Here is a 24,158-nt window from a genome sequence, read left to right on the forward strand (position 1 = left end):
GGCCTTTGTGAGGGGGCGGTGGGGTGGGGGTGACCCAGTTCTGCGCCCCCAGATCTCCTTAGCGCCCCCCACCGGCTCCTCAGCACCCCTTGCTCTGGCCGGCATGGCTTCCGCGTCGGGGTGCGCGCCCCGGTTTCCCCCGGGGGGGCGGCCAGGGCGCCAGGAGCTGCCGCCTCCACGCGGGAGGCCCCGCCTCCTGAGGGACCCCTTTCTCAGCGTCCCCCCCCAAACACGCCTTGGGAGCAGGCTCCCGAATCCTGGGAGCCCGGGCCCCTCAGAGTTCGACTGGTGCTGTAGCTGCGTCCTGAAAGACGCGGACCTGTAGTTCCCAGCCTCCCTGGAAACCTGCGCCCTGTTCCCTTCCTCCCGGAGCCCCGAGTGGGGCGGGAATGTGGGCAATTGTGGGAGGCACAGAGGCTGCAGTCGGAGCTGCTCAGGGCTTTTTTATCTGGCAGTTACTTCCTCCTTGTCTGAGCCGGGCTCGGCCTGGCGGTCTCCAGAAAGGCCAGCTCTTGAGATTCTCTTAGGGCTCCTTTCTCTTTGAGCTTCTGGGTGACAGGAGCTGCAGTTGTGGCTGTTTTTGATAAGTTTGAGATGTGTCTTAGCAGCCGAATGGGGCTGCTTAGCTGGTGCTTTTTTGCTCCCTGCTCGGCCCTGGGAGAGGTTTTGTTTTGAAACTTTGTGTTGGAGCTTGGGCGCTTTTGAATACTTGCCTTGGTATATTTTGTGATTAAAGTTGTTCAGTAAAATAGAACTTAACTAGTATTTGGGTGCGTTGTGTTATTTTTGCTAATGTGGCGGCAAAATACTGTCTTTGAGCTTTGGCAAACCCCTTTAGTTCCTCATTCTGGTAGCGGCCCTAGCTTCTCTGTTAAGATACTCTTAAAATAGGGAGATTCTTTTGGAATGTAATACATCAGCAGGCAGAAGGTAAATTTTCGTGATGAACTTGCTCCTGCAGATATTGTATTTGCTATAAATTGGAATGATTTGGAGAGATTTGATATTAATATTGTAGGTTTCTCATACCCATTTTTCTATTTATTGATTAGTCGTGTTAGGCTTTTTCCTCTCCCCCTTATCAAGCTTTATGGGTTGTTTGGCTTGCGGCTGGCTTAGCCTTTGCTTCTGCTACTTGAGTTCACATTCTTTGATCTTTTCTCCATGCTAAATAAGAAAAGGCTCCTTGGACATTTATGAGGCTTCAGTGGGGCGAATTTGTAAAAAGATACCAGAAATATAAGGGAATGAGGATGATGATTAAGAAGGGGATTTGGATTTAAATTCCTCCGTGCTTTCTTCAAAAGACTGCTTTCTAGGTTGAGGTGGGGGAGAGGTGTCTCTCTGAGAGCCAGTAATTCACTCCCATAAATGCAAAACATAATGAAGATCCACCATTATATGCATACTTTGACCTACAGCCTAGCAAGCCCTATCTTTTCAGTCGGAATTTTATATTCTAGTTGTTTCCACCATCAGATGAATTGCTAATGAGCTCTGCACCTGAAATGGCTACCCATTCACTTTGTTTTTTGCTGGGCTCCCTAAGGGCAGAGGTTTTTGAAGCTCCCTGAAATGCTGGACACCTACTAAGCTAAATACTGAATAATTTTACCACTGGCCTCATTGAATTGGTTTCTCAAACCAAGTAAAAAGTTGCAGTGATTCTTGGAAATTAAAGCCAAGCCTATGTTAGAACTGCTGAGGTCTTGCATGGAACTGTATACATACAGAAGCAAAGGCAGATTAGGGTTTTGAGGATAAACAAGCTTGTCCTGTGTATTTATCAAGGGATATAGATGAGAAAACAACCACAACCAAAACTCAGAGCCTTTAGAATTTTTCACCAGTTTGCAAAATTGTTCAAGAATTGCAGGTGCTATATTGAGGTTCTATTAATGACAATGACTAGTCTAGGATGAGAACTGGACGTTTGTTCTTCTTTTTCATTAAGAGTTTTCCTTTGGACCCTAGACATGTGGGCCTTACCAATTTGCACCACACACCGTAGTAAACACAACCGTCTTCCAATCAAAAGTGTTCTTCCTGTACTCAAGGGTGGAGTTTTCAAGCAGCTGGTCTGTGATTGGGCAGATTTTCATTCAGTTAGTTTAAGATGTTTTCAGGCATGCTTGGTTTTGAGTAATGCATAGCAGGGCGCCCCCTGTTAAGGATGAGTAATTGAGGGTTGGATGAATGAGTTTTTGAAGTGATTGAAAACACTTCTCAGTTTTAGGCTCCATTAATACCCTCTTTCTAAATACTTTATAATGCTGAAATGTTTCAAAATGTAGCCCTTCTCCATTTAGTTAACCCTTTTCTTGAAAACAATACCAAAGCCATGTACTACCTTAAAATGAAATAGGAAAAACAAAAAGTCAGGGTCCTGTTGATTGGGAATTTTCTTGATAAGGATTTTATAGTGGCCATCTTCATCATAGCTATGCTAACAAGTAACTGCTGAGATTTTTAGATGTAATAGGGAAAAAACCTCCCTGCCCTCCATGGAATAGTAGTTTTATTTGTGTTTCTAAATAGGCTAGTTTTTAAAAAAAAAATAGTCTTGTTGCAAGATTAGCTTAATGGATTTTTATGCATTTATTTTTTGACTCTTAAGTCTGTCCTCTTTGTGTTTTAAATCATTATTGGTTCACATGAGTTGCAGAGACCTTGGGACCTTCATATATGTAGGGATGGTAGATAAAACACCAAAAAAAAAAAAAAAAAAAAAAAGGGTTTTCCTTTTCCTGTGTGTGTGTGTGTGTGTGTGTGTGTGTGTGAAAAATCAAGACTTCTGGTTTGTCGAATGTCAAACAATGAAAAGTATACACAGGGAAAGCCAACAATCTAGCTCTCACAGGCTTCCACTTGTAAAAGAAGGCTTTGCTCAAATTAACAGTAGTACAAAAAATATAGAAACATTCATCTATATACAAAAGGTTGCTTTTTTTTTTTTTTTATCAGATGGTATCACACTGCACGATATCTGCAGCCTGCTTCCCCCCCTACTCTTTTAAGTAAGGACTCTGGCTTTTTTTTTTTTTTTTTTTTTTTGTTTTTTGTTTTTTGTTTTTTGTTTTTTGTTTTTAATTTTCTTTTTAAATAATCTCTATACCCAACATGGGCTCAGAACTTACAACCCCTGAGGTCAAGAGTTGCAGGCTCTACCACCTGAGCCAGCCAGGTGCCCCTGTCTTTATTTCCATTCAACATTATACCATGGGCATCGATACCTATAGATCTTACTCATCCTTTTAGATAACTACATTGTATTTCATAGAATAGATGTACCATCATTTGTTATGTCATTCCTCCTCATGCTGTTCAAGATATTGAAAAAATTTTTGGTATTACAAATAATACTGTGGTTAATAAACTTGGGCGTATATCTTGTATAATTATGGTTTTATTTCTGTAGTTTAGAGATTCAGGAGTGGGTTAGGAGCTATAGGAGTATATGCATCTTTTATTTTATTAGGTAATGCGAGGTTATTTTCTAGTAAGATGATAGCATTTCATAATCCCACCAGCATTGTGTGCATGCAGTGCTGCTTTCCCTTTTACCTTTGCCATCATCAGTCTTTGTCATTTTTGGCACTCCAATGGGTAAAGAATAATACAGCAATTTCATGACTACTAGTTTTTTTCTATGTTTATTGGCTGTTCGTGTTTTGTTTTGTTTTGTTTTTTAAATGAGTTCTATGGCTATCTTTTGCCCATTTGAAAAAAAAAAGTAGGAGGTGTCTTACCACTTCGTACAAGTTCTGTGCATTTTCAGGATAGGAACCCCTTTACTTCACAAGTGTATTGCAGTTATTTTCTCTTCTTCATCTTCTGACTTGATGAGATGTAATATTTTTGCAAATGGCATGTGAGGTGGGGGATCTAACATGCTTCCTACTGAGTAACCAATGATGGCAGCACCAATTTTATTAAGTAAACTGCCCTTTTCTTGCTGTTTCTTAGAATTAATTGATGCCTTTATTAGCACTGATTTGTTTTGAATGTGTTGATCGTAGCTATCACAGCTATCCAGAACTTGGAAGAGGAGTGAAAGCACATCTGCCTTATTTCTTTATCCCTCAATCTTTCATCTTTATCTGGAGGAAAGGTGAACTTTCAAGTACTACTTTCCTTTGATTCCAGATAATGTAGTAATTGTAGCAGTGTCCAGACTAGTACCATGTTTCTTCTATCTGGGAGTCTTCCAAGAGGAATGAGAGCTTATCTGGATCTGCCGTATTGTTTTACGTAGTCCTCCTAGTCTCAGGTTAGGTGCACTTTAAAATACCTCTCTACTTTGTTTGTAGGTAATGTAATGATTATAATCAGGTCCAGGACAATACCATATTTCCAGTCCACAGTCTCAACCTGTGTTCACACAAACCTAGAACTCCAACCCTAATTGAAATGGGATGTTAATGGATGTTAATGATCATCCTTAAGTGTCCTTTTCTTATAATTTCAGAAATTCAATAAAAATCTGCATGATACATGATAAGCTGTTTATTAAAGTAAATAGTATATTGTTTTGTGGATCGGTGTAAGGTTTAGAAAACTTTAAATAAACGTGAGATTGTATACATGAATATGTAATGTTTAAGTGTGAGCCCCTCTACTGCACATTTCATCTTTTTTTTAAGATTTTATTATTTGACAGAGAGAGATCACAAGTAGGTAGAGAGGCAGGCAGAGAGCGAGAGGGAAGCAGGCTCCCCACTGAGCAGAGAGCCCGTTGTTGGACTCGATCCCAGGACCCTGAGATCATGACCTGAGCCGAAGGCAGCGGCTTAACCCACTGAGCCACCCAGGCGCCCCGCACATTTCATCTTAATTCTCTTAAAGGCGGAGATCTATTTTCGAGACATTGAGCCATCCTTGAGTTTTTTAGGCACTCAGGTGCTTCATATTGTTCTTTTCTTTTTAACTTTGTCTTGTGTGTATAATTGTTAACAGTTGTCTCTTACTTTGTGTTTGCATTCTGTTTATTCTAGAGCTGTGTAGTATATTCACCAGTGATCACATACACTTGTCATTTTGTCCATCCAGCATCCTCTCCCTTTACTACACAATCAGATCTTTCCTCTTAATTACCCACTTATTTCTAAGAGTTCCTTCACTAATTCCCCACCTGCCAAGGACTCATTCTCTCCTTCAGTACTCACTTGCTGAGTTCTTATTTCCAACTTGTTCTGGCTGATTCAGTTCCCCACTTCCCTTCCCCTAAATGGTTGGGTAAATAACGTGGTTAGTGATTTTCTCAACAGCCGGAGTTGATTCCTGTAGGCTTTGCTTCCACAAGGCCTGGGGGATACAACACCTGTTGCTGCATCTCAGTTTTCCACTCCCTTTAACATGTTGGTGGTTTTTAAGCCCTCCCTACCCAACTGCCCCAACTGCCAAAGTGTCTTTTACCCTTGTTCTGTAGATGGATAAAACCTGCCTGATTGTTCAGTAGTAACTCATATAGTATGACCTCTCTCAGTTTTGCAAGGGCAAAAACTCCATTTTTGTATGTGTGTTCAGGGATAATCAGGCTCTAGGGAACCGCTTCTCACTAACCAAATTCTCTGGAGACTGATTCGTAAATTGTCATATAAGGTTATTAATTTACAGTGGGAGATACACCTATCCAGAGATCTGCACAGAGCCCCCTCCTAATCTACTCAAGAGACCAAATTACAGATAAGAAGGACCCTTGGCGTGCAAAGAATCGAATGGGGGAAATTGGGTGTTGCCAAAAGGATATTTATAGCAAGCATCCCTGATTCAGTGATCTTGCACTTAATACTTTCTGCCTTATACTGCTTGCTTTTTTTTTTTTTTTTTTTTTAAGATTTTATTTATTTGTTTGACAGAGATCACAAGTAGGCAGAGAGGCAGGCAGAGAGAGTGGGGGAAGCAGGCTCGCTGCTGAGCAGAGAGCCCAATGCGGGACTCCCAGGACCCTGGGATCATGACCTGAGCAGAAGGCAGAGGCCTTAACCCACTGAGACACTCAGGGCCCCTCCCCTTTGCTTTAATGTTAACCATTGAAATCCTATAAGAAGAGAAAGCCTGTCTGTTCCAGGTTCTACCAGTTCTGTAAAGCCTGTCTGAATCTCCAGCATGCTATTTTTTTTTTCTTTGCTCCTTTAGTACTTTGTTATTTGCCTCTTTTTGGAATATTAATCACAGTTTTTCTTCTTATAGATAGATAACAAGATATATAGCTCATCTCCCCTACTAAATTGTAAGCTCCATCAAGAACAGAACATGCATTTTTCTGTTATTATCTTAAGAGGCCTTTTCTGACTATCATATCTTAAAAATAATATTTAGAAGCTGGTATTAGATTAACTTTCACATCTGATTTATTATGGAATTTCTACTCTGTGGCTTCCTGTTATAAGGTGTTTATAATTGACCTTTAATTTTTGTGTTACATATTTCTGTTGATATGGACTCTGCTAATTTTTTTGTTTTGAGATTATTAGAATCTTAACTTGGGACTCCAGTCCCAGGTCCATTGTCCCCTGGTTTTCGTGACTTACATCTGACTTGTTAGATTAGAAGCATTAGATGTTTTATTTTTGTGATTCTCAGGTAATGCATGCCTATGATACAAAAATGAAGAAATTATTTTGAGGGCAATTTTAAAAGTAGCCTCTGTACATCACAACTGATTAGAAACTGCTGTTTATGTTTTGACATCTAACCTCTTTTTTAGAATTGTTAAAAGTCGAATTCATACTGTATTTTCAATTTTGTGTTTTGCTTTTTTACTTAATGTAGTAATTTTCCTGTGTTACTGAAAACTTTTGTATATTGTGATTTTAATTTTCTTTGTGCCCTTATTTATTTTCCAAAGATAACATGTATTGCTCTCATAACTGAAAGGAAAACAATAAAATTGTCTAAGAAAATTCTTACAATTTGAACTTGTTTCAGATTTTAGGTTTTACCAGTTATGCTGTGTTGAGCATTTTTGTGACTAAAGCCTATCCTGTGTTTAGGGTTATTTCCCAGGATTATTGCTGAAGGTATTATTATGGAGACACGGAGTGTGCACATATTTAAGATTCTTGATAACGTTTTTTTCTTTTATCAGTTATAATCAGACCAGTAGTGTGAGTTTCTTATGGAATGCAAGTTTATCCGGAGCCCAAAGTCTGCTAGGCCTTTTATGCTTTTATTTCATTTAATCCTCAGACAATCCTTTGAGATACTTACTGTCCCTATTTATAGTCAAAGGAAGTGAGGCGCAAAGAAGCTAAAGTGACTTGCCCTGGGCTACACAGCTAAGAAATGAGGAAGTTGGGATGCAAACCCAGATCTTTGTGATTCCACAGGCCCTAAAAACACAATATATGTATATATGCTTGAGTTTTTATTCTCATTATCCCTAAGGTACTCAAGTACTTAACATCTAATTTATTGTGGATATTAGAAAGTAGGGGGAGGTTTGAGGTGGTGAATAGGGTTAATTGTTAGGAAGCTATCTCATGATCAAAGGAATATAGAGAAAATTGCTTTTTGTTTGAAAACTGCTGTCTTTTTTTTTTTTTTTTAAGATTTTACTTATTTATTTGACAGACAGACATCACAAGTAGGCAGAGAGGCAGGCAGAGAGAGAGGGGGGGAAGCAGGCTCCCCGCTGAACAGAGAGCCTGATGTGGGGCTCGATCCCAGGACCCTGGGATTATGACCTAAGCCGAAGGCAGAGGCTTTAACCCACTGAGCCACCCAGGCGCCCCTGAAAACTGCTGTCTTCTAGACATGCATCATTCCCTACCTTGGCTGTCGAGATATCCCACAGTTTTGTAAAGTCATTTTTTTTTTTTTTTTAAAGATTTATTTATTTATTTATTTGACAGAGAGAGATCACAAGTAGGCAGAGAGGCAGGAAGAGAGGCAGGCAGAGAGAGAGGAGGAAGCAGGCTCCCTGCCGAGCAGAGAGCCCGATGTGGGACTCGATCCCAGGACCCTGAGATCATGACCTGAGCTGAAGGCAGCGGCTTAACCCACTGAGCCACCCAGGCACCCCGTAAAGTCATTTTTTTAAAAAGTTTTTATTTATTTATTTTGACAGAGAGTGAGAGAGTTCACAAATAGAGAGGCAGGAGTGGGGATAGGCAGACCCCCTGCTGAGCAGAGAGCACAATGCGGAACTCCCATCGAGGACCCTGAGATCAGGGCCCGAGCTGAACCGAAGGCAGAGGCTTAACTTACTGAGCCACCCAGGCACCCCTGTAAAATCATTTGAAGCGGACTTTACATTTTGTTTAGAATCCTTAAGAAAACAAAATTCAACTGGTAGATTTTATAGATCTTACTGGCTTTATTCGACAATAACTGAATCAGGCAGCAACCCTTGTGGCTAATAGAAAGGAACTCCAGAGAGCTGTGCAAAATGAAAGACTTTTATAGGCAGAAGGAGGTAGGACAAAGAAGTTATTCTAGCAAAGAGCTGATTGTTTCAGACAAGGCCACTTTCCTTGAGGGGGGGACAGTAGGGGTCTATCAGGCTGATTACCTCACTAGTACTGACCAGGTAATTCTAGATTTACTGGTTTAAGATTCCATTCTCTAGAGAGGTTTTGTTGTCGTTTGATGACCTGGGCTTAGCACAGGAGACTCCATTTTGGACCTGTTGTCCTTTTTGAACAAAATGTAGGTAGAAAATTGGAAAAGAAAATTTAGGGACCTTGGGAGTTGAGTTAGTCTTCCAATTCCCTTACTCCCAGTCATCACCATATCCTGTTACTTTTATCTCTGTGGCTTCTCAGATGAACTTTTCCCTTCATACAGCCTTATGGGGTTAGGCCTTTTTCATCTCTTTCCTGCATTGTCATGGCTTTGTAATTGGTCTCCCTGCCTTTAGTTTCTTCTCTCTGTAATTAATCTTCCACCCTGTTCCCAATGTTCATTCTTTCCCTTTTAAAAAGTAGTGAGTTGCCAGGGTGGCTCCGTCATTAAGCATCTGCCTTACAGCTCAGGTCATGATCCCAGAGTCCTGAGATCAAGCCCTACGTGGGGCTCCCTGTTCCACGGGAAGCCTGCTTCACCCTCCCCCATTCCCCCTGCTTGTTTTCCTCTCTCACTGTCTCTCTCTCTCAAATAAATAAAATCTGAAACAACAACAACAAAAGAAGTATTATTTTAGCATTACATGAATACTTTTTTTTTTTTTTTTTTTTAAGATATTTATTTGACAGAGAACAATTGGAGGGGCAGAGGCATAAGCAGACTCCTTGCTGAGCTGGGAGCCTGATGCAGGGCTTGATCCTAGGACCCTGAGACCACTACCCAAGCTGAAGTTAGATACTCCACCCAGATGCCCCTGCAGCCAGCTTTTTTGCATATAATACATCTTGGAGATCTTTCCTTGTTAGTGTTTTAGATGTACATTTTTTAAAAACTTCTCAGTACTGTTTCATAGTCTGAGTAAAGTGTGTTTAGCCATTCATCTTATATTAAAATACTTTGTAATTTTTATTTTGATCTATTTTAAACTGAGCATTGAGAAGTTTTTCCCCAAAATGGCATTATCTCTATAAAGCATTTTACGATGTCTTCCCCCTGCCCCTTTAAAACTATCAGTGACTCCCCCAAAGCCTATTTCTGGGAACATAAACCCACATGTGTCCAGGGTAGCAGGCTTATGAAAATAGCTAGGTGACAGACCAGAAAGTATAGTGGAGATTGGTAACTGGGGAGTGCAGACACTGCCTAAAGATGTTCAATGCATATTAAAAACAAACCAACAACAACAACAACAAAATCCCACTCTGCTGGCCAAACAAGACACCTTTGCCACCAGATTTCAATGCATCATGCACTAACATGCCAGAGCCCTTACAGCTTACTTACTAATCCTATGGCTGCTGCCTAGAACACTCAATCTACTTTTGTTTCTTTTCCTTTGTACCTCCTGTAAGTCTTCTCTTCTTTCTCTGCCAGAATGCTTGTCCTTTAAGACCCAGCTTGGGTACTACCACCATTTCTGTGAAACTGTTCTAGTTTCTCAAGGCAGATGCCTTTTCTGGCCTAATGTGTCATGTTCGGATCTTTGTTACTGCCCTTGTTACATAGCTCTGTAATCATTTCTTTCTTTTTTTTTTTTTTCATTTAAGGTTTTATTTATTTGTCAGAGAGGGGGGAGAGAGAGCACAAGCATGAGCAGTGGGGAGGGTCAGAGGGAGAAGCAGGCTCCATGTTGACCCCAATGTGGGACTTTATCTCAGGACCCTGGGATCATGATGTGAGCCAAACACAGAGGCTTAACAGACTGAGCCACCCAGGTGACCTGCTCTGTAATCATTTGGGGGGTTTTTTTGTGTTTTTTTTTTTAAGATTTTATTAATTTATTTGACAGAGACAGACACAGGTAGAGAGGGAACACAAACAGGGGCAGTGGGAGAGGGAGAAGTATGGTTCCTGCTAAGCAGAGCCCAATGCAGGGCTTGATCCCAGGACCGTAAAATCATTACCCGAGTGGAAGCCAGATGCTTAACGACTGAGCCACCCAGGCGCCCCTCTGTAATCATTTCTGTACCTCTCTTAACTCATCTGAGTTAACAGATGAGTCCCTCCTGTCAGTTGCTAGCTTTATTCACCTTGGTATTCTTGGCCCCAGTAAATGCTATACATTTACATAAGAAGTGTTCTGTTTCTGTTGAGAGTAAATAAATTTTATTAATTGTAGGGAAAATGGCCTTAGGGAGAAACAGAATCCAAATTGATGATTAAACAATAAACATGAAAACTTATATTACCCAGGTTACTACTATTGATGTTATCAATCTTAGGAGAAATTAATCGATCTTTTTAAAAGATTTTATTTATTTATTTATTTATTTATTTTTATTTATTTTTTTTTTAAAGATTTTATTTATTTATTTGACAGAGAGAGATCACAGGTAGGCAGAGAGGCAGGCAGAGAGAGAGGAGGAAACAGGCTCCCTGCTGAGCAGAGAGCCCGATGCGGGACTCGATCCCAGGACTCTGAGACCATGACCTGAGCCGAAGGCAGCGGCTTAACCCACTGAGCCACCCAGGCGCCCCTATTTATTTATTTATTTAACAGAGATCACAAGCAGGCAGAGAGGCAGGTGGGGGTAGGGGTGGGAGGGTGGAGTGGGGGGGGTGGAGCAGGCTCCCTGCTGAGCAGAGAGCCTAATGCGGGGCTCCATCCTGGGACCTTGAGATTGTGACCTGAGACAAAGGCAGAGGCCCAACCCACTGATAGACCCAGGTGCCCCCAAATTAATTGATTTTATTAAAGAATTTCTTTTATTTTAATGTCACTAAAATAAATGTAAATCACTTAGATACCATAAAAGGAATTTTGAAATAAAAACAAGAGTGTTACCACTAACTTTCTTTAACTAATAAAATATTTTACATCTAGTCCTTGGATTTTAGCTGTAGCATGTGTAGTTCTATTTGCTACTTCTAACAGTAAAAATTTTTAAAAGACTTTAAATAATCAACTCAAACTGTCTTAGTCTTATTCTGTTCAGTTGATCAACCTGCCTTAGTCATCTCTGACTCAGTCCAACCACAGTCATTGATTTTTTTTTTTTTTTTTAAGATTTTATTTATTTATTTGACAGAGAGAAATCACAAGTAGATAGAGAGGCAGGCAGAGAGAGAGAGAGGGAAGCAGGCTCCCTGCTGAGAGCCTGATGCGGGACTCGATCCCAGGACCCCGAGATCATGACCCGAGCCGAAAGCAGCGGCTTAACCCACTGAGCCACCCAGGCGCCCCACAGTCATTGATTTTTGTTAGTTTATATCCCTTCCCCTGTTCTGTGGCCTAGCCACTACCATTTTAAGAGTTCATATTCTAGGTACTTTGATCTGAAATGATTATTTACTTATATGTTCTAACTTCTTCTATTACTCTAGGTAGGAAGTAAAGCACAGTGCTAGGGCCAAAAATAAGCCTCGCTGTTCAGAGAATATGTTTACATTCCATATTGCTCTTTATTTTCCTTTTTCTAAAGACTTACTTTGGAGAGAGAGCAATCAAGCAAGTGGTGGGGAGGGGCAGAAGGAGAGGAAATCCCAAGTGGACTCTGCACTGACTACAGAGCCCTATCTTACCACAGGGGGCTCCATCTCGGGACCCTGAGATCAGGACCTGAGGTCAAACCAAGAATTAGACGCTTAACTGACTGCGCCACCTACGCACCCCTCCATATTGCTCTTAGAACAAATTCATATTGTTAGCTGTGAGGTATAGCTTGATCCCAGAGCATAAAGCACTGCTGTTCTTTTCAAAGTAAATACTTTATTCCATATATGTCCTTTGCCCAGGTGGATTGAGAGATAATTTCCCTTAAGTTAAGTGAGATCTGGCTTTCCAATAACTGAACTTTTCCCTGATGTTTTCAGATAAGTGATGACAGGATTCCTGAATCTTAACTTTATGAATGTTGAAGTTCTTTTGTACTAAGAATAAAAATTGTTACAGCTGTAGTACAATGACTTCTTTCAGTGTTCTTGTATTTGTGAGTTGCTATATTTTGTGCTTTATGGGTTGATTTCTTTTTACATGGTTGGCAGTTTAGAACTGCAGTGTGGTGCCTGGCCATCACTCACCATGGACCCTCAACCTCTGTTTTTCTGAGTGATGCCCAGTACAGGGCTGTGTCATTCACAGTCACACACAGCCAGGGCATATAATACTTTATGCTTCTTTACATGTCATGCAAGATCTTGTGTATCTTTTAGCCACCTCCTCCTCCTGACATCAGTTATGTAATGGTACCACTCTTGTTCAAAATCCAAGTCATTTTTGCATTTTCCTTTACTCTTTTATCCAGCCAGTCATCAAGCTTGGTGATAGAACTCATGGATTCTAATAAGCACAAGTAATTTTTTTCCTAGTCTCACTGTTCCCACTCTGGGTCATGGAAGAACACTTCCTTTTATCTTCCCCCAACTCCAGTCCATCTATATCCACTGGTAGGTAGGTGAATTTCCTTAAACCAACTGCTCTGTTCATATCTTGACCTTAGTTAGAAACCTTTTAATGGCACCTGTGTACATGAATGCACACACACACACACGCAGAAACACCCTCATGCCTCTCATTGGCGGCTGGATGAGGCCCCGGTTTTTTATCCTGGTATTCAGGATCTTCCACCTTTACTCTTAGTTTTTTAGCCTCATCTCCTATTGCCTTCCTCCACAGTCTGCTTTTAAAGTCCCGGCCATCCTAGAACTTGATTGGGATTTTTTTTTTTTTTTTTTTTTTTTTGCCTCAGACCATATAAGTCCCTCAGGACCCTGAGGTGATCTCTCCTGCCTCTGAACATCCCCCATACTTTATTTTACTTTATTTCTCTTTATATTGCCTAAGTAGTGCTTTGCAATTGACCACAGTGCTTTTGAATCCATTACTTTATTTAAAGTTCACAACCTGTGTGTGAGGGAAGTAAGACAGGTGGGTCTTAACACAAGGCAGGAAGCTAAAGCTTGAGGAGGGAAGAGTGACTTGTCCAGTTTTGCAGTTCATAGAGTGGGGCTAATGCTCAAATCCAAGCCTCCTAGAAGTTACCTCCAGCCTTTGTTTATTGTGCTGCTACTACCTACCTTTCTTGGTGTCTGAGTTTGCCCATAAGTGTACATTTGATTATCTCTTTCTAATTGTCTGCAAGTTATTTGAAGTTGTGTTTTATTCCCTTGGAACATATATGTATATATGAGTGAGCCCATTCATATATTAAATACGTTGCAATTCAGTGTTCTCTTTCTCTGTAAAAAATCATTCTTCTGCTTTCTGAGCCTTGTTTCCCCTTTGTGTCTGTGTGTGTAAGTATAAGTGAGCTTACTTATTATAATAAACTAGAACTTTATATAATGAATTTAATTTCTGGGATAACTTTTCAGCAGTGCACTCCATATCCACAAGTATGCATTGCCTGTGAAGAGATTAAGCCTAGGGACGCCTGGGTGGCTCAGTTGGTTAAGCGGCTGCCTTCGGCTCAGGTCATGATCCCAGCATCCTGGGATCGAGTCCCACATTGGGCTCCTTGCTTGGCGAGGAGCCTGCTTCTCCCTCTGCCTCTGCCTGCCACTCTGTCTGCCTGTGCTTGCTCTCGCTTCTCTCTCTATGACAAATAAATAAATAAAATCTTAAAAAAAAAAAAAAGAGAGATTAAGCCTAATGCTAGGCTACTGTGAAGTGATTTCACACTTCTCAAGTGTGTCCTGAAATTTCATATAATTGTACCTATAATTTTGTATATTGACTGGATGAGAACATGTATACCAACAAAAGCTGATATGAATTCAGCAACAGTTTTAATAGATTCAAATTTTGTTCATTCTGTCATCAACATTTTTAAAAAGATTTTATTTATTTGCATGGGGGAGGAGAGCACAGAGGGAGAGAAGCAGACTCCCTATTGAGCAGAGAGCCCGATGTGGGGCTCAGTCCCATGACCCTGAGATCATGGCCTGAACTGAAGGCAGACACTTAACCAACTGAGCCACCCAGGTGCCCTTATCAACATATATTTTAAAAACAATAGTACATACATATAGAACACATGTAGTACTCACTATAGGAAATGCTTGGTGTCCCTACTACTTAAAATCTTGGTAACTTCATGTTTCCTAGTTGGAAGTCACTATTCTACGGATTTTGGCTTTGTCCTACATCACTCATTGTTGACTTAGGAAGCTTCTTTTTTTTTTTTTTTTAAAGATTGTATTTATTTATTTGACAGAGAGAAATCACAAGTAGATGGAGAGGCAGGCAGAGAGAGAGAGAGGGAAGCAGGCTCTCTGCCGAGCAGAGAGCCCGATGCGGGACTCGATCCCAGGACTCTGAGATCATGACCTGAGCTGAAGGCAGCGGCTTAACCTACTGAGCCACCCAGGTGCCCGACTTAGGAAGCTTCTTGTGAGAAATGTCCTACAGTGCCAAACGTTGGAAAAGCATTGCTTCCCTGAGTAGTAATTGCTTTATTTTCCTTTTAGACAGTGGGAAGGGTGCTTGGCTTCCTTCCTTGGTTAGAACATACAACTCTTGATCTCCAGGTTGTAGGTTTAAGCCCCATGTTGGGAGTGGAGTTTAATTTAAAGAAGCAAAAGAGGGATGCTTGGGTGGCTCCGTTAAGCTGCTGCCTTCGGCTCAGGTCATGATCCTAGCATCCTGGGATTGAGCCCTGCATCAGGTTCTTTGCTCAGCAGGGAGCCTGCTTCTCTCTCGCCTCTGCCTGCCACTCTGCCTGCTTGTGCATTCTCTCTCTCTCTCTCTGACAAATAAATAAATAAAGAAAATCTTTTCAAAAAGAAAAAGAAAAAGACGTAGAAGGTGGGACCTGTGCAGCTGACTTCCCATTTCAAACTGGCCTTTAAGAAGCTTAGAGCCAAAAACATCACTCAGTCATATAGCCGTATAGATCCTCAGGGCCAGTTTAAGTCTTCGTTTTATACTTTGATAGTGACTTCTGTTGTAGTTTTCTTGGTCTTGATTTTTTTCATTTATATTTTATCATCTTATTTTTTTTTTTTTTTTTTTTTTTTTTTTAAAGATTTTATTTATTTATTTGACAGAGAGAAATTACAAGTACACTGAGAGGCAGGCAGAGAGAGAGAGAAGGAAGCAGGCTCCCTGCTGAGCAGAGAGCCCGATGCGGGACTCGATCCCAGGACCCTGAGATCATGACCCGAGCCGAAGGCAGCGGCTCAACCCACTGAGCCACCCAGGCGCCCATTTTATCATCTTATTAATTGTGTTTCCCAAAAGGCAACTAAAACTCTGTGAAAATGAACGAACACTCTAGCCCTTCTATGACCAGCTATATCTTAGGACCTGGGTATATCTATTCTAAGTACTGATGCCTATTTGCATAGGTCTAGCTCTATATGCTGCATGTGAAACATGCTTAGAAGTCACAATTTATATAGAAAAGCCAAACCTAAGCATGCTATTTATTAGGAAAATGTAGTTTCATTTAATATGAATCACTTTCCTAAACTTCTTACACTGTCTGCTTAACCATATGTCAAAGAGTAGAGTATCTCTTGTGGAAGCAAAGCCTTGTTGTTGATAATAACATGCCTCTCCTAACAGGTATGAGATCACTTCAGGCAGGGGTAATTTAAAAAATTCACACACAGAACTGGGAGGGCAGCTTCTTTTCCCCCCACTGTTTATCCTTTTGAGTTTTGTACCATGTGCGTATATCACCTATTCAAAAAAATTTATCAAAGAAGTTCACATTTTCAGTAGAAGTGTAAAAAAGTTTTGTCCAACCTATTAGACCATGAGCTCCTTGAGACCAGGAAATGTGTTAGATTTCTCTATTTCTGAACCTAGTGCAGTGCTTTATACATAGTAAGCCCCCAACTGGTGTGCATTAGATGTAAATTGGAAGGCAAGAGTTAAGATTTCGATAGGATCATGGCTAAAAGTTGTTAACTGTGGATGTGCCTCTTTAACTCTGCTACCTTTTTAGAGTGTAGCTGAGCGCAGCTTCCTTCTGTGAAATAAAATTGTTTTTTTATTGAAATTCATTAAAAGAACTTAAAAATGGGGCGCCTGGATTTCTCAGTCGGTTTAGTGTCTGCCTTTGGCTCAGGGTCCTGGGATTGAGTCGCCCATTGGGCTCCCTGATCCTCAGGAAGCCTGCTTCTCCCTCTCCCACTTCCCCTGTTTGTGTTCCCTCTCTCGCTGTATCACTCTCTGTCAAATAAATAAATAAAATCTTTTTTTTTTTTTTCAAATATTTTATTTATTTATTTGACAGACAGAGATTACAAGTAGGCAGAGAGGCAGGCAGAGAGAGAGGAGGAAACAGGCTTCCTGCTGAGCAGAGAGCCCGACGCGGGGCTCGATCCCAGGACCCTGGGATCATGACCTGAGCCGAAAGCAGAGGCTTTAACCCACTGAGCCACCCAGGCGCCCCAATAAATAAAATCTTAAAAAAAAAAAAAAAAAGAACTTAAAAACAACTTAGTAGAGGGGGGCCTGGGTGGCTCAGTCATTAAGTGTCTGCCTTTGGCTCAGGTCATGATCTCAGGGTCCTGGGATGGAGCCCTGAATCAGGCTCCCTGCTCAGTGGGAAGCCTGCTTCTCCCTCTCCCACTCTCCCTGCTTGCGTTCCCTCTCTTGCTGTCTGTGTATGTGTGTGTGTGTGAGAGAGAGAGAGAGAGCGATAGAAAGAGAGAAATAAATAAATCTTTTTGAAAAAACCGACAACGTAGAATTTTTCCCAGTTACGATTTATTTATTACAGTGTGGGATTTTTCCATATGTGACCTCCAAACTCCTTTTCATCTCTTTTTGCAGATCTTTGTGGAATTTGATGGCTGTAACTGGAAGCAACACTCCTGGGTTAAAGTTCATGCTGAAGAAGTTATTGTGCTTCTACTGGAAGGATCTCTGGTATGGGCACCCCGGAAGGACCCAGTCCTTGTCCAGGGTACTCGAGTCTCAATCGCACAGTGGCCAGCCCTGGTGAGTGACTTACCGGCTTGGAACATATTTGGGCTTTACTCCTAAGATTTTATTTATAACTGTAACTGTGGTATTTATCCAACAGCTGAACTCTTTAGAATTCCCAAAACTCCAGGCTTATCCCTAACATATTTTTATTCTGAAGTTACTAAAGCAAAACTGGGAGATCTTTTCTCCTTTCTCTTCTGAAACTTACTTTGTTTTATTGAAGTATAATTAACATATAGTGTTTATATTAGTTTTAACTGTGTAATATAATGATTCAGCATTTCTGCATATTACTCAGTACTCATCATACCCATCATACTCATGGTAAGTATACTCTCAATCCTCTTTATTTTACCCCTGCCCCCGACCTCCCTCCCTTCTGGCAACCACCAATTTTTTCTCTGTATTAAAGAGTCTGGGGTTTTTGTCTCTTTTTTTCTTTGTTCATTCATTTTGTTTGTTAAATTCCACATATGTGTGAAATCATATGGTATTTGCTTTTCTGTGACTTGTTTCACTTAGCATTATACCCACTGAGTCCATTCATGCTGTCACAAATGACAAGACCTCATTCTTTTTTATGGATGAATAATACTCCATTTTATGTCTGTGTGTGTTCTTAATCATTTATCTTTGGATGGACATTTAGATTGCTTCTATTTCTTGCCTATTGTAAGTGATGCTGCAAGAACCATAGAAGTGCCTGTATCTTTTCAAATTAGTATTTATGTTTTCTCTGGTTAAAAGCATAGTAAAGGAATTAATGGATCATCTGATGATTGTATTTTTAATTTTTTGAGGACCTTCCATACTGTTTGCCACAGTAGCTGTAACAGTTTACATTCCCACTGACAGGGCAGGAGGGTTCCTTTTTTTCCACATCCTCACCTGTTATTTCTGGTCTTTTTGATACTATCCATTCTGATAGGTCTGAGATGGTATCTCATTGTGGTTTGATCTGCATTTCCTCGATGAGGAATGATGTTGAACATCTTCTCATGTGTCTGTTGAGCATCTATATGTCTTCTTTGGAAGATTGCCTGTTCAGGTCCTCTGCCCATTTTTAATTGGATTATTTGAGCATTTTTATCGTGTTATGTATTTTGGATATTGTAATATTATTACAATTAATATTATAATATTATGTAATAGATCATTCTGCAGATACCTTCTCCCATAAAGTAGGTTGCCATGTCATTTTGTTTATGGTTTCCTTTGCTGTGCAAAAGCTTTTTATTTTGGTGTAGTGTTGGTAGTTTCTTTTTGCTTTTGTTTTCCCTTTCCTGGGGAGACATAGCAAGAAAAATGTTTCTATGGCCAGTGTCAACGAAATTACTGCCTATGTTTTCTTTTATGGTTTCAGGTCTTAACAGTTAGCTGTTTAATCCACTTTGAGTTTATTTTTGTACTGGTGTAAGGGAATGGTCCAGTTTTATTCTTTTGCATGTAGCTGTAGTTTTCCGAATAGTATTTGTTGAAGAGACTGTGTTTTCCTTATTATGTATTATTATGTATTCTCGTGTCCTTTGTCATAAATTAATTGATCATATGAGCTATTGCATGGGTTTATTTCTGGGCTCTTTATTCTTTTCAGTTGATCTTTGTGTCTAATTTTGTGCCAGTAGTGAAACTTTCTATATTAGATAATATTTGATACTTTGTCTCTAAGTAGTGCCTTCTCCTAGTAAGGTTATGAAACAATGTAATCCTTAAAGTCTTTTCTTTCCATAAGAACTCATTATTTTCCCCCAGCTAGATAAAATTGTCATACAACATTATACAAGTTTGTGAACAACATGATAATTTGATGTACATATATATAAACATATATATTGTGAGATGATTGCCACACAGTAAGGTCAGTTAATATATCCACTGGTTCACATAGTTAATATTTGATATATGTGTGGTCAGAACTTTAAGATTTACTTTCTTAACAACTTTCAGGTATACATTATTGTTAACTTTAGTTACTGTCCTTACATTAGGCCCCCATAATTTATACCTGAAGATTGTACCGTTTCAACACCTTTACCCATTTCACATTTCCTCTGACCCATGGGAATCACCAGTCTCCACTATATCCCTGAGTACCTTTTTTTTTTTTTTTTTTTTTTTTGTGGCTTCCACATGTAAATGAAATCATATCTTATTTGTCATTCTGATTTTTTTTTTATTTTTTATTTTTTTTTAAAGATTTTATTTATTTATTTGACAGGCAGAGATCACAAGTAGGCAGAGAGGCAGGCAGAGAGAGGGAGGAAGCAGGCTCCCCATGGAGCAGAGAGCCCAATGCGGGGCTCGATCCCAGGACCCTGGGATCATGACCTGAGCTGAAGGCAGAGGTTTTAACCCCCTGAGCCACCCAGGCGCCCCTTGTCATTCTGATTTATTTCACTTAGTATAATACCCTGAAGTTTCATCCCTATTGTTGTAAGTGGTGGGCTTTCCTCCTTTTTATGGCTGAATAGTATTCCTATGTATGCACTCACCATGTCATTTTCCTTATCTGTTCATCTGTCACTGGATGCTTAGGTCATTTTCATGCCTTGGCTGTAGTGAATAATGATGCAGTGAATGTGGGGGTGCAGGTAATCTTCTGAAATTTCATTTTTTCAGGTATATACCCAGAAGTATATGATGACTGCAGCATCATATGATAGTTCTGTTTGTTTCTTTTTTTTTTTTATAAATTTTTTTAAAATTTTTATTTATTTATTTGACAGAGAGAGATGACAAGCATGCAGAGAGGCAGGCAGAGAGAGAGGAGGAAGCAGGCTCCTTGCTGAGCAGAGAGCCCGATGTGGGGCTCGATCCCAGGACCCTGAGATCATGACCTGAGCCGAAGGCAGCGGCTTAACCCACTAAGCCACCCAGGCGCCCCGATAGTTCTGTTTTTAATTTTTGGAGGATCCTCCATGCTGTTTTCCACAGTGACTGCACCAATTTACATTCCCCTTGATTGTGCACAGGGGTTTCCTTTTCTCTACCTCCTTGCCATCCTGTTATTTTTTTTTTTTTTTTTGTCTTTGATGATAGCCCTTCTAACAGGTGTGAAATAATGTCTCCTGGTGGTATTTATTTGCATTTCCCTAATGAGTAGTGATTGGCAGTCCCCTCCCCACTTTTTTAGAGAGAGAGAGGGCTCTTGGAAGTTGTGGGGGTGGACAGAGGGAGAAGGAGAGAGAGAATCTCAGGCATGTTTCATGCTCAATGCAGTGCTTAATGTCAGGACCCTGAGATTATGACTTGAGTGGCAATCAAGAGTCAGACACTTAACTGACTGAGCCTCACAGGAGCCCCTATTCAGCCCCTTTTTATGTACCTTTTGGCCATTTGTATATTTTTTTAAGAAAAATGTCTTTTGGGTGATTTCCCCATTTTAAAAATTAGACTATTTATGTTTTTCCTTTGAATTGTATGAATTCCTTATATATTTTGGATATGAATGCTTTACCTAATATATGATTTCTCCCATTTTTATATTGCCTTTTCATTTTGTTGGCCATTTCTGTGTGTAAGTTATTTAGTTTGTTACGGTTTTGCTTGTTTATTTTTGCTTTTGTTGTTTGTGCTTTTTTTTTTTTCCCTGAGTAAGTTTTTGTTTTCTGAAGTCTGACAAAATAGTGCTCTTGGGCGCCTGGGTGGCTCAGTGGGTTAAGCCTCTACTTCGGCTCAGGTCATGATCTTAGGGTCCTGAGATTGAGGCCCACATGGGACTCTCTACTCAGCAGGGAGGCTGCTTCCCCCCCCTCTCTCCGCCTGCCTCTCTGCCTACTTGTGATCTCTCTCTCTCTGTCAAATGAATAAATAAAATCTTTTAAAAAAAATAGTGCTGTTAGGTTTAATTCTGAGAGTATCCATTTGTTCATATCCTATTAGTAAAGTAAAGGCATAAATGTTTACTTTTTAGAAAAATCTGATTCTCCTATGGCTAACCAGAGTCCATAATATTCTAAAGAAATATATTTTACGTATTGATTATACATATCATTATTTACTGTACTGTCTCTTCGTTTTTAAGGCCATTTCCAATTGAACTTTTATTTTATTTTATTTAAGATTTTTATTTATTTGACAGAGAGAGATCACAAGTAGGCAGAGAGAGAGAGAAGCAGGCTCCCCACTGAGCAAGGAGCCCGATGCGGGGCTCGATCCCAGGACACTGAGATCATGACCTGAGCCGAAGGCAGCGGCTTAATCCACTGAGCCACCCAGGCGCCCCTCCAATTGAACTTTTAGAAGAAGCTCAAATGGACAAGGGCCCCTGGGTGACTTCTGAAGGCTATGAAACAGCAATATGAATTTACCCATGAACATTTATACCAGTGATTATTTTACAAGTCTCACTAAGATTTCAGGAGTTCTAGAGAAAATAATGGTGTAAGTGTTTATTCTGGGAATTTACTGTAATTTAGCCCTCTTGAAGCCTGACAAGATTAGTCAGATCCCTAGAGGGATTTAGGAATTTCTCATTCTTTGTGCCCTTTTTAGCTGTAAATAAGAGTATTGAGCTGACTTTCTGCTTCTAGTTTGTTCCTCTAATTATTTGTGGGGTAGATGCTGTGTTGGGAATGTTTTTAAGGACTTGTACTTTAGTTTATCTGTATTTACTGGGGGTGAAATATATTAATTTTGGGTATTTTCTCTGAAGTTAGATACGTGGCTGAATTGTTGTCTATTTTCTTGTACAAGCTCTAATCCATTTCTTGTCCCTTCTCTTTCACAGACTTTCACTCCCCTAGTAGATAAACTTGGTTTGGGTTCTGTGGTTCCAGTTGAATACCTTCTGGATCGAGAGCTTCGTTTCCTGTCAGATGCTAATGGATTACATCTGTTTCAGGTACTTAAACCAGTTGCTCTAGTCTTACTATTATTTTTCTCCTTGCTGGTTTTTTTGTTGATTATAAATATGTTGCCCCTTTTGTCTTAGCATTGAAAGAAGTACTTCCTCCCGATAATTCCCTGTGCCTTTTTTTTTTTTTTTTTTTTTTAAGACTTTATTTATTTATTTGCTGGAGAGAGAAAGAGAGCGCAGGCAGGGGGAGCTGCAGGCAGAGGGAGAAGCAGACTCCATGTTGAGCAGGGAATCCAGTGTGGCACTCAATCCCAAGACCCTGGGATCCTGACCTGAATTGAAGGCAGATGCTTAACCGACTGAGCTACCCAGGAGTCCGTGCCTGTACCAAGTTTCTGTGCTATCATGAAAGTTTATTCACTAGCCGAGGCTTGTTTCCTCTCCTACATACCCCACCCTACCCTGAAACTGCTTAAGATCACAGTCCTAAGGGTCTTCTCAAAAGTTGGCTTCCCAGAGGTGGCTGCTTGTATAACTTAAGGATACTTAGGTCATTGGCGGAGAAGCTGGGAGTTTGGGCTGATTCCAAGCAGCATTAAATATTGAAGAGCTTAAGTTCATCTCTATTTACAAAGAAAGGGGTAAGTTAATAGTTTAAACAAACTAGCATCCAAGTTAAAGTTTCAGAATTTATGGATGTTAATATTTATTTCTTACTTGTAAGATTTACTGTCTGAAGATTAAAAATTAGGAAACTTATAAGAGTTTTGCTGTCTTATTGAAGCAGCCAAGGACAGTTTTTCCTTAACTGTGTTGTGTGAAATATTGATGATGATTTCTTTGTTGATATGTATTCCTCCCTCTCCAGGCCTCACTCCTCACTCCCTCACTCCTTGCAGTACTAGTACTTCTATGAGTAGGCACTCAGTAAATGTTGGATAAATACCAAAATATGCCAAAAGATTTACATGGAATAAGATATTTTGTGGTCAGATATGTGTGAGAAACACTGACCAAAACAAAGTTTTCTTCCATGCCTTCTCAGAACCTTTAATATACTATTGTGTATAGAAAGATAGAGTATATCATATTTCCTAAACCTGACTGATACTAGCCTCATTATTTTTTGCAGAACATCTCATGAGACTAGGGTCTTATAGAACATCCTTTGGCCACACTGGCATAGCACTCCTCAAGGGTATGATTTTTCTAATCTGGTTAGGAACTATTGCTATTCATTTTAATATTTGGTTGTTTTCTTCTTTTATCTTTACCAGATGGGAACAGATAGCCAAAACCAGATTCTTTTGGAGCATGCTGCACTGAGAGATACAGTTAATGCTTTGATTAGTGACCAGAAGCTGCAAGAGATATTCAGCCGAGGTAAGAACAGGTATTCTTCTGTCCCTGAATCCTGAATCAGGTATGTGATCAGTGTTGAGAGTGATAGAATGGGGAAGATACCATGCAACTCTAAACATTTGTGCTGCTTTTTGTGAGGAGAGTCAAGAGTATCCAATTAGCTAGATTTCTAGAACAGTTTGGAAAAATAAGATCTCACTCAGACCACTGTTTCCTCTTTAAATTAAGACATAATATCCAGTTTTGTTGTGAGTTTTGTTCTGTTGTTTTTTTCCCCCCATTTTTAAAATATTTCTGAAGGATAAACTTTGGGAACGCCTGGGTTGCTCAGTTGGTTAAGCATCTGACTCTTGTTCTCAGCTCAGGTCTTGATCTTGGGTCATGAGCTCAGGTCCTGCACTGGGCTCGTTGCTGGGCATGGAACCTACTTGGGGGAGAAAAAAAGGACAAATCTTGTACTAGACACAGTGTTAAGGTACTACGAGAGCTAGAGAATCTTTGCTGTTATTGAGCTCATTGTCTATGAAGTTCTCAAGGAGTAAAGACTGT

The 24,158-nt window shown here is 40.1% G+C and overlaps 1 protein-coding gene across 2 annotated transcripts in view; it reads left to right on the plus strand.

The window, feature by feature from the left end:
* The window catches only part of KDM3B (lysine demethylase 3B), a 71,706-nt gene that overhangs the window by 363 nt on the left and 47,185 nt on the right, over positions 1-24,158 (plus strand). For both annotated transcript variants that reach the window (XM_059174685.1, XM_059174686.1), the window contains exons 2-4: positions 17,294-17,461; positions 22,179-22,292; positions 23,525-23,630. In XM_059174685.1, coding sequence (XP_059030668.1) covers positions 17,294-17,461; positions 22,179-22,292; positions 23,525-23,630 — 388 coding nt within the window. The remainder of the gene's footprint in view (positions 1-17,293; positions 17,462-22,178; positions 22,293-23,524; positions 23,631-24,158) is intronic.

The sequence above is a fragment of the Mustela lutreola genome, chromosome 5 (genome assembly GCF_030435805.1).
Source record: "Mustela lutreola isolate mMusLut2 chromosome 5, mMusLut2.pri, whole genome shotgun sequence".
In the NCBI taxonomy this organism is placed as follows: Eukaryota; Metazoa; Chordata; class Mammalia; order Carnivora; family Mustelidae; genus Mustela; species Mustela lutreola.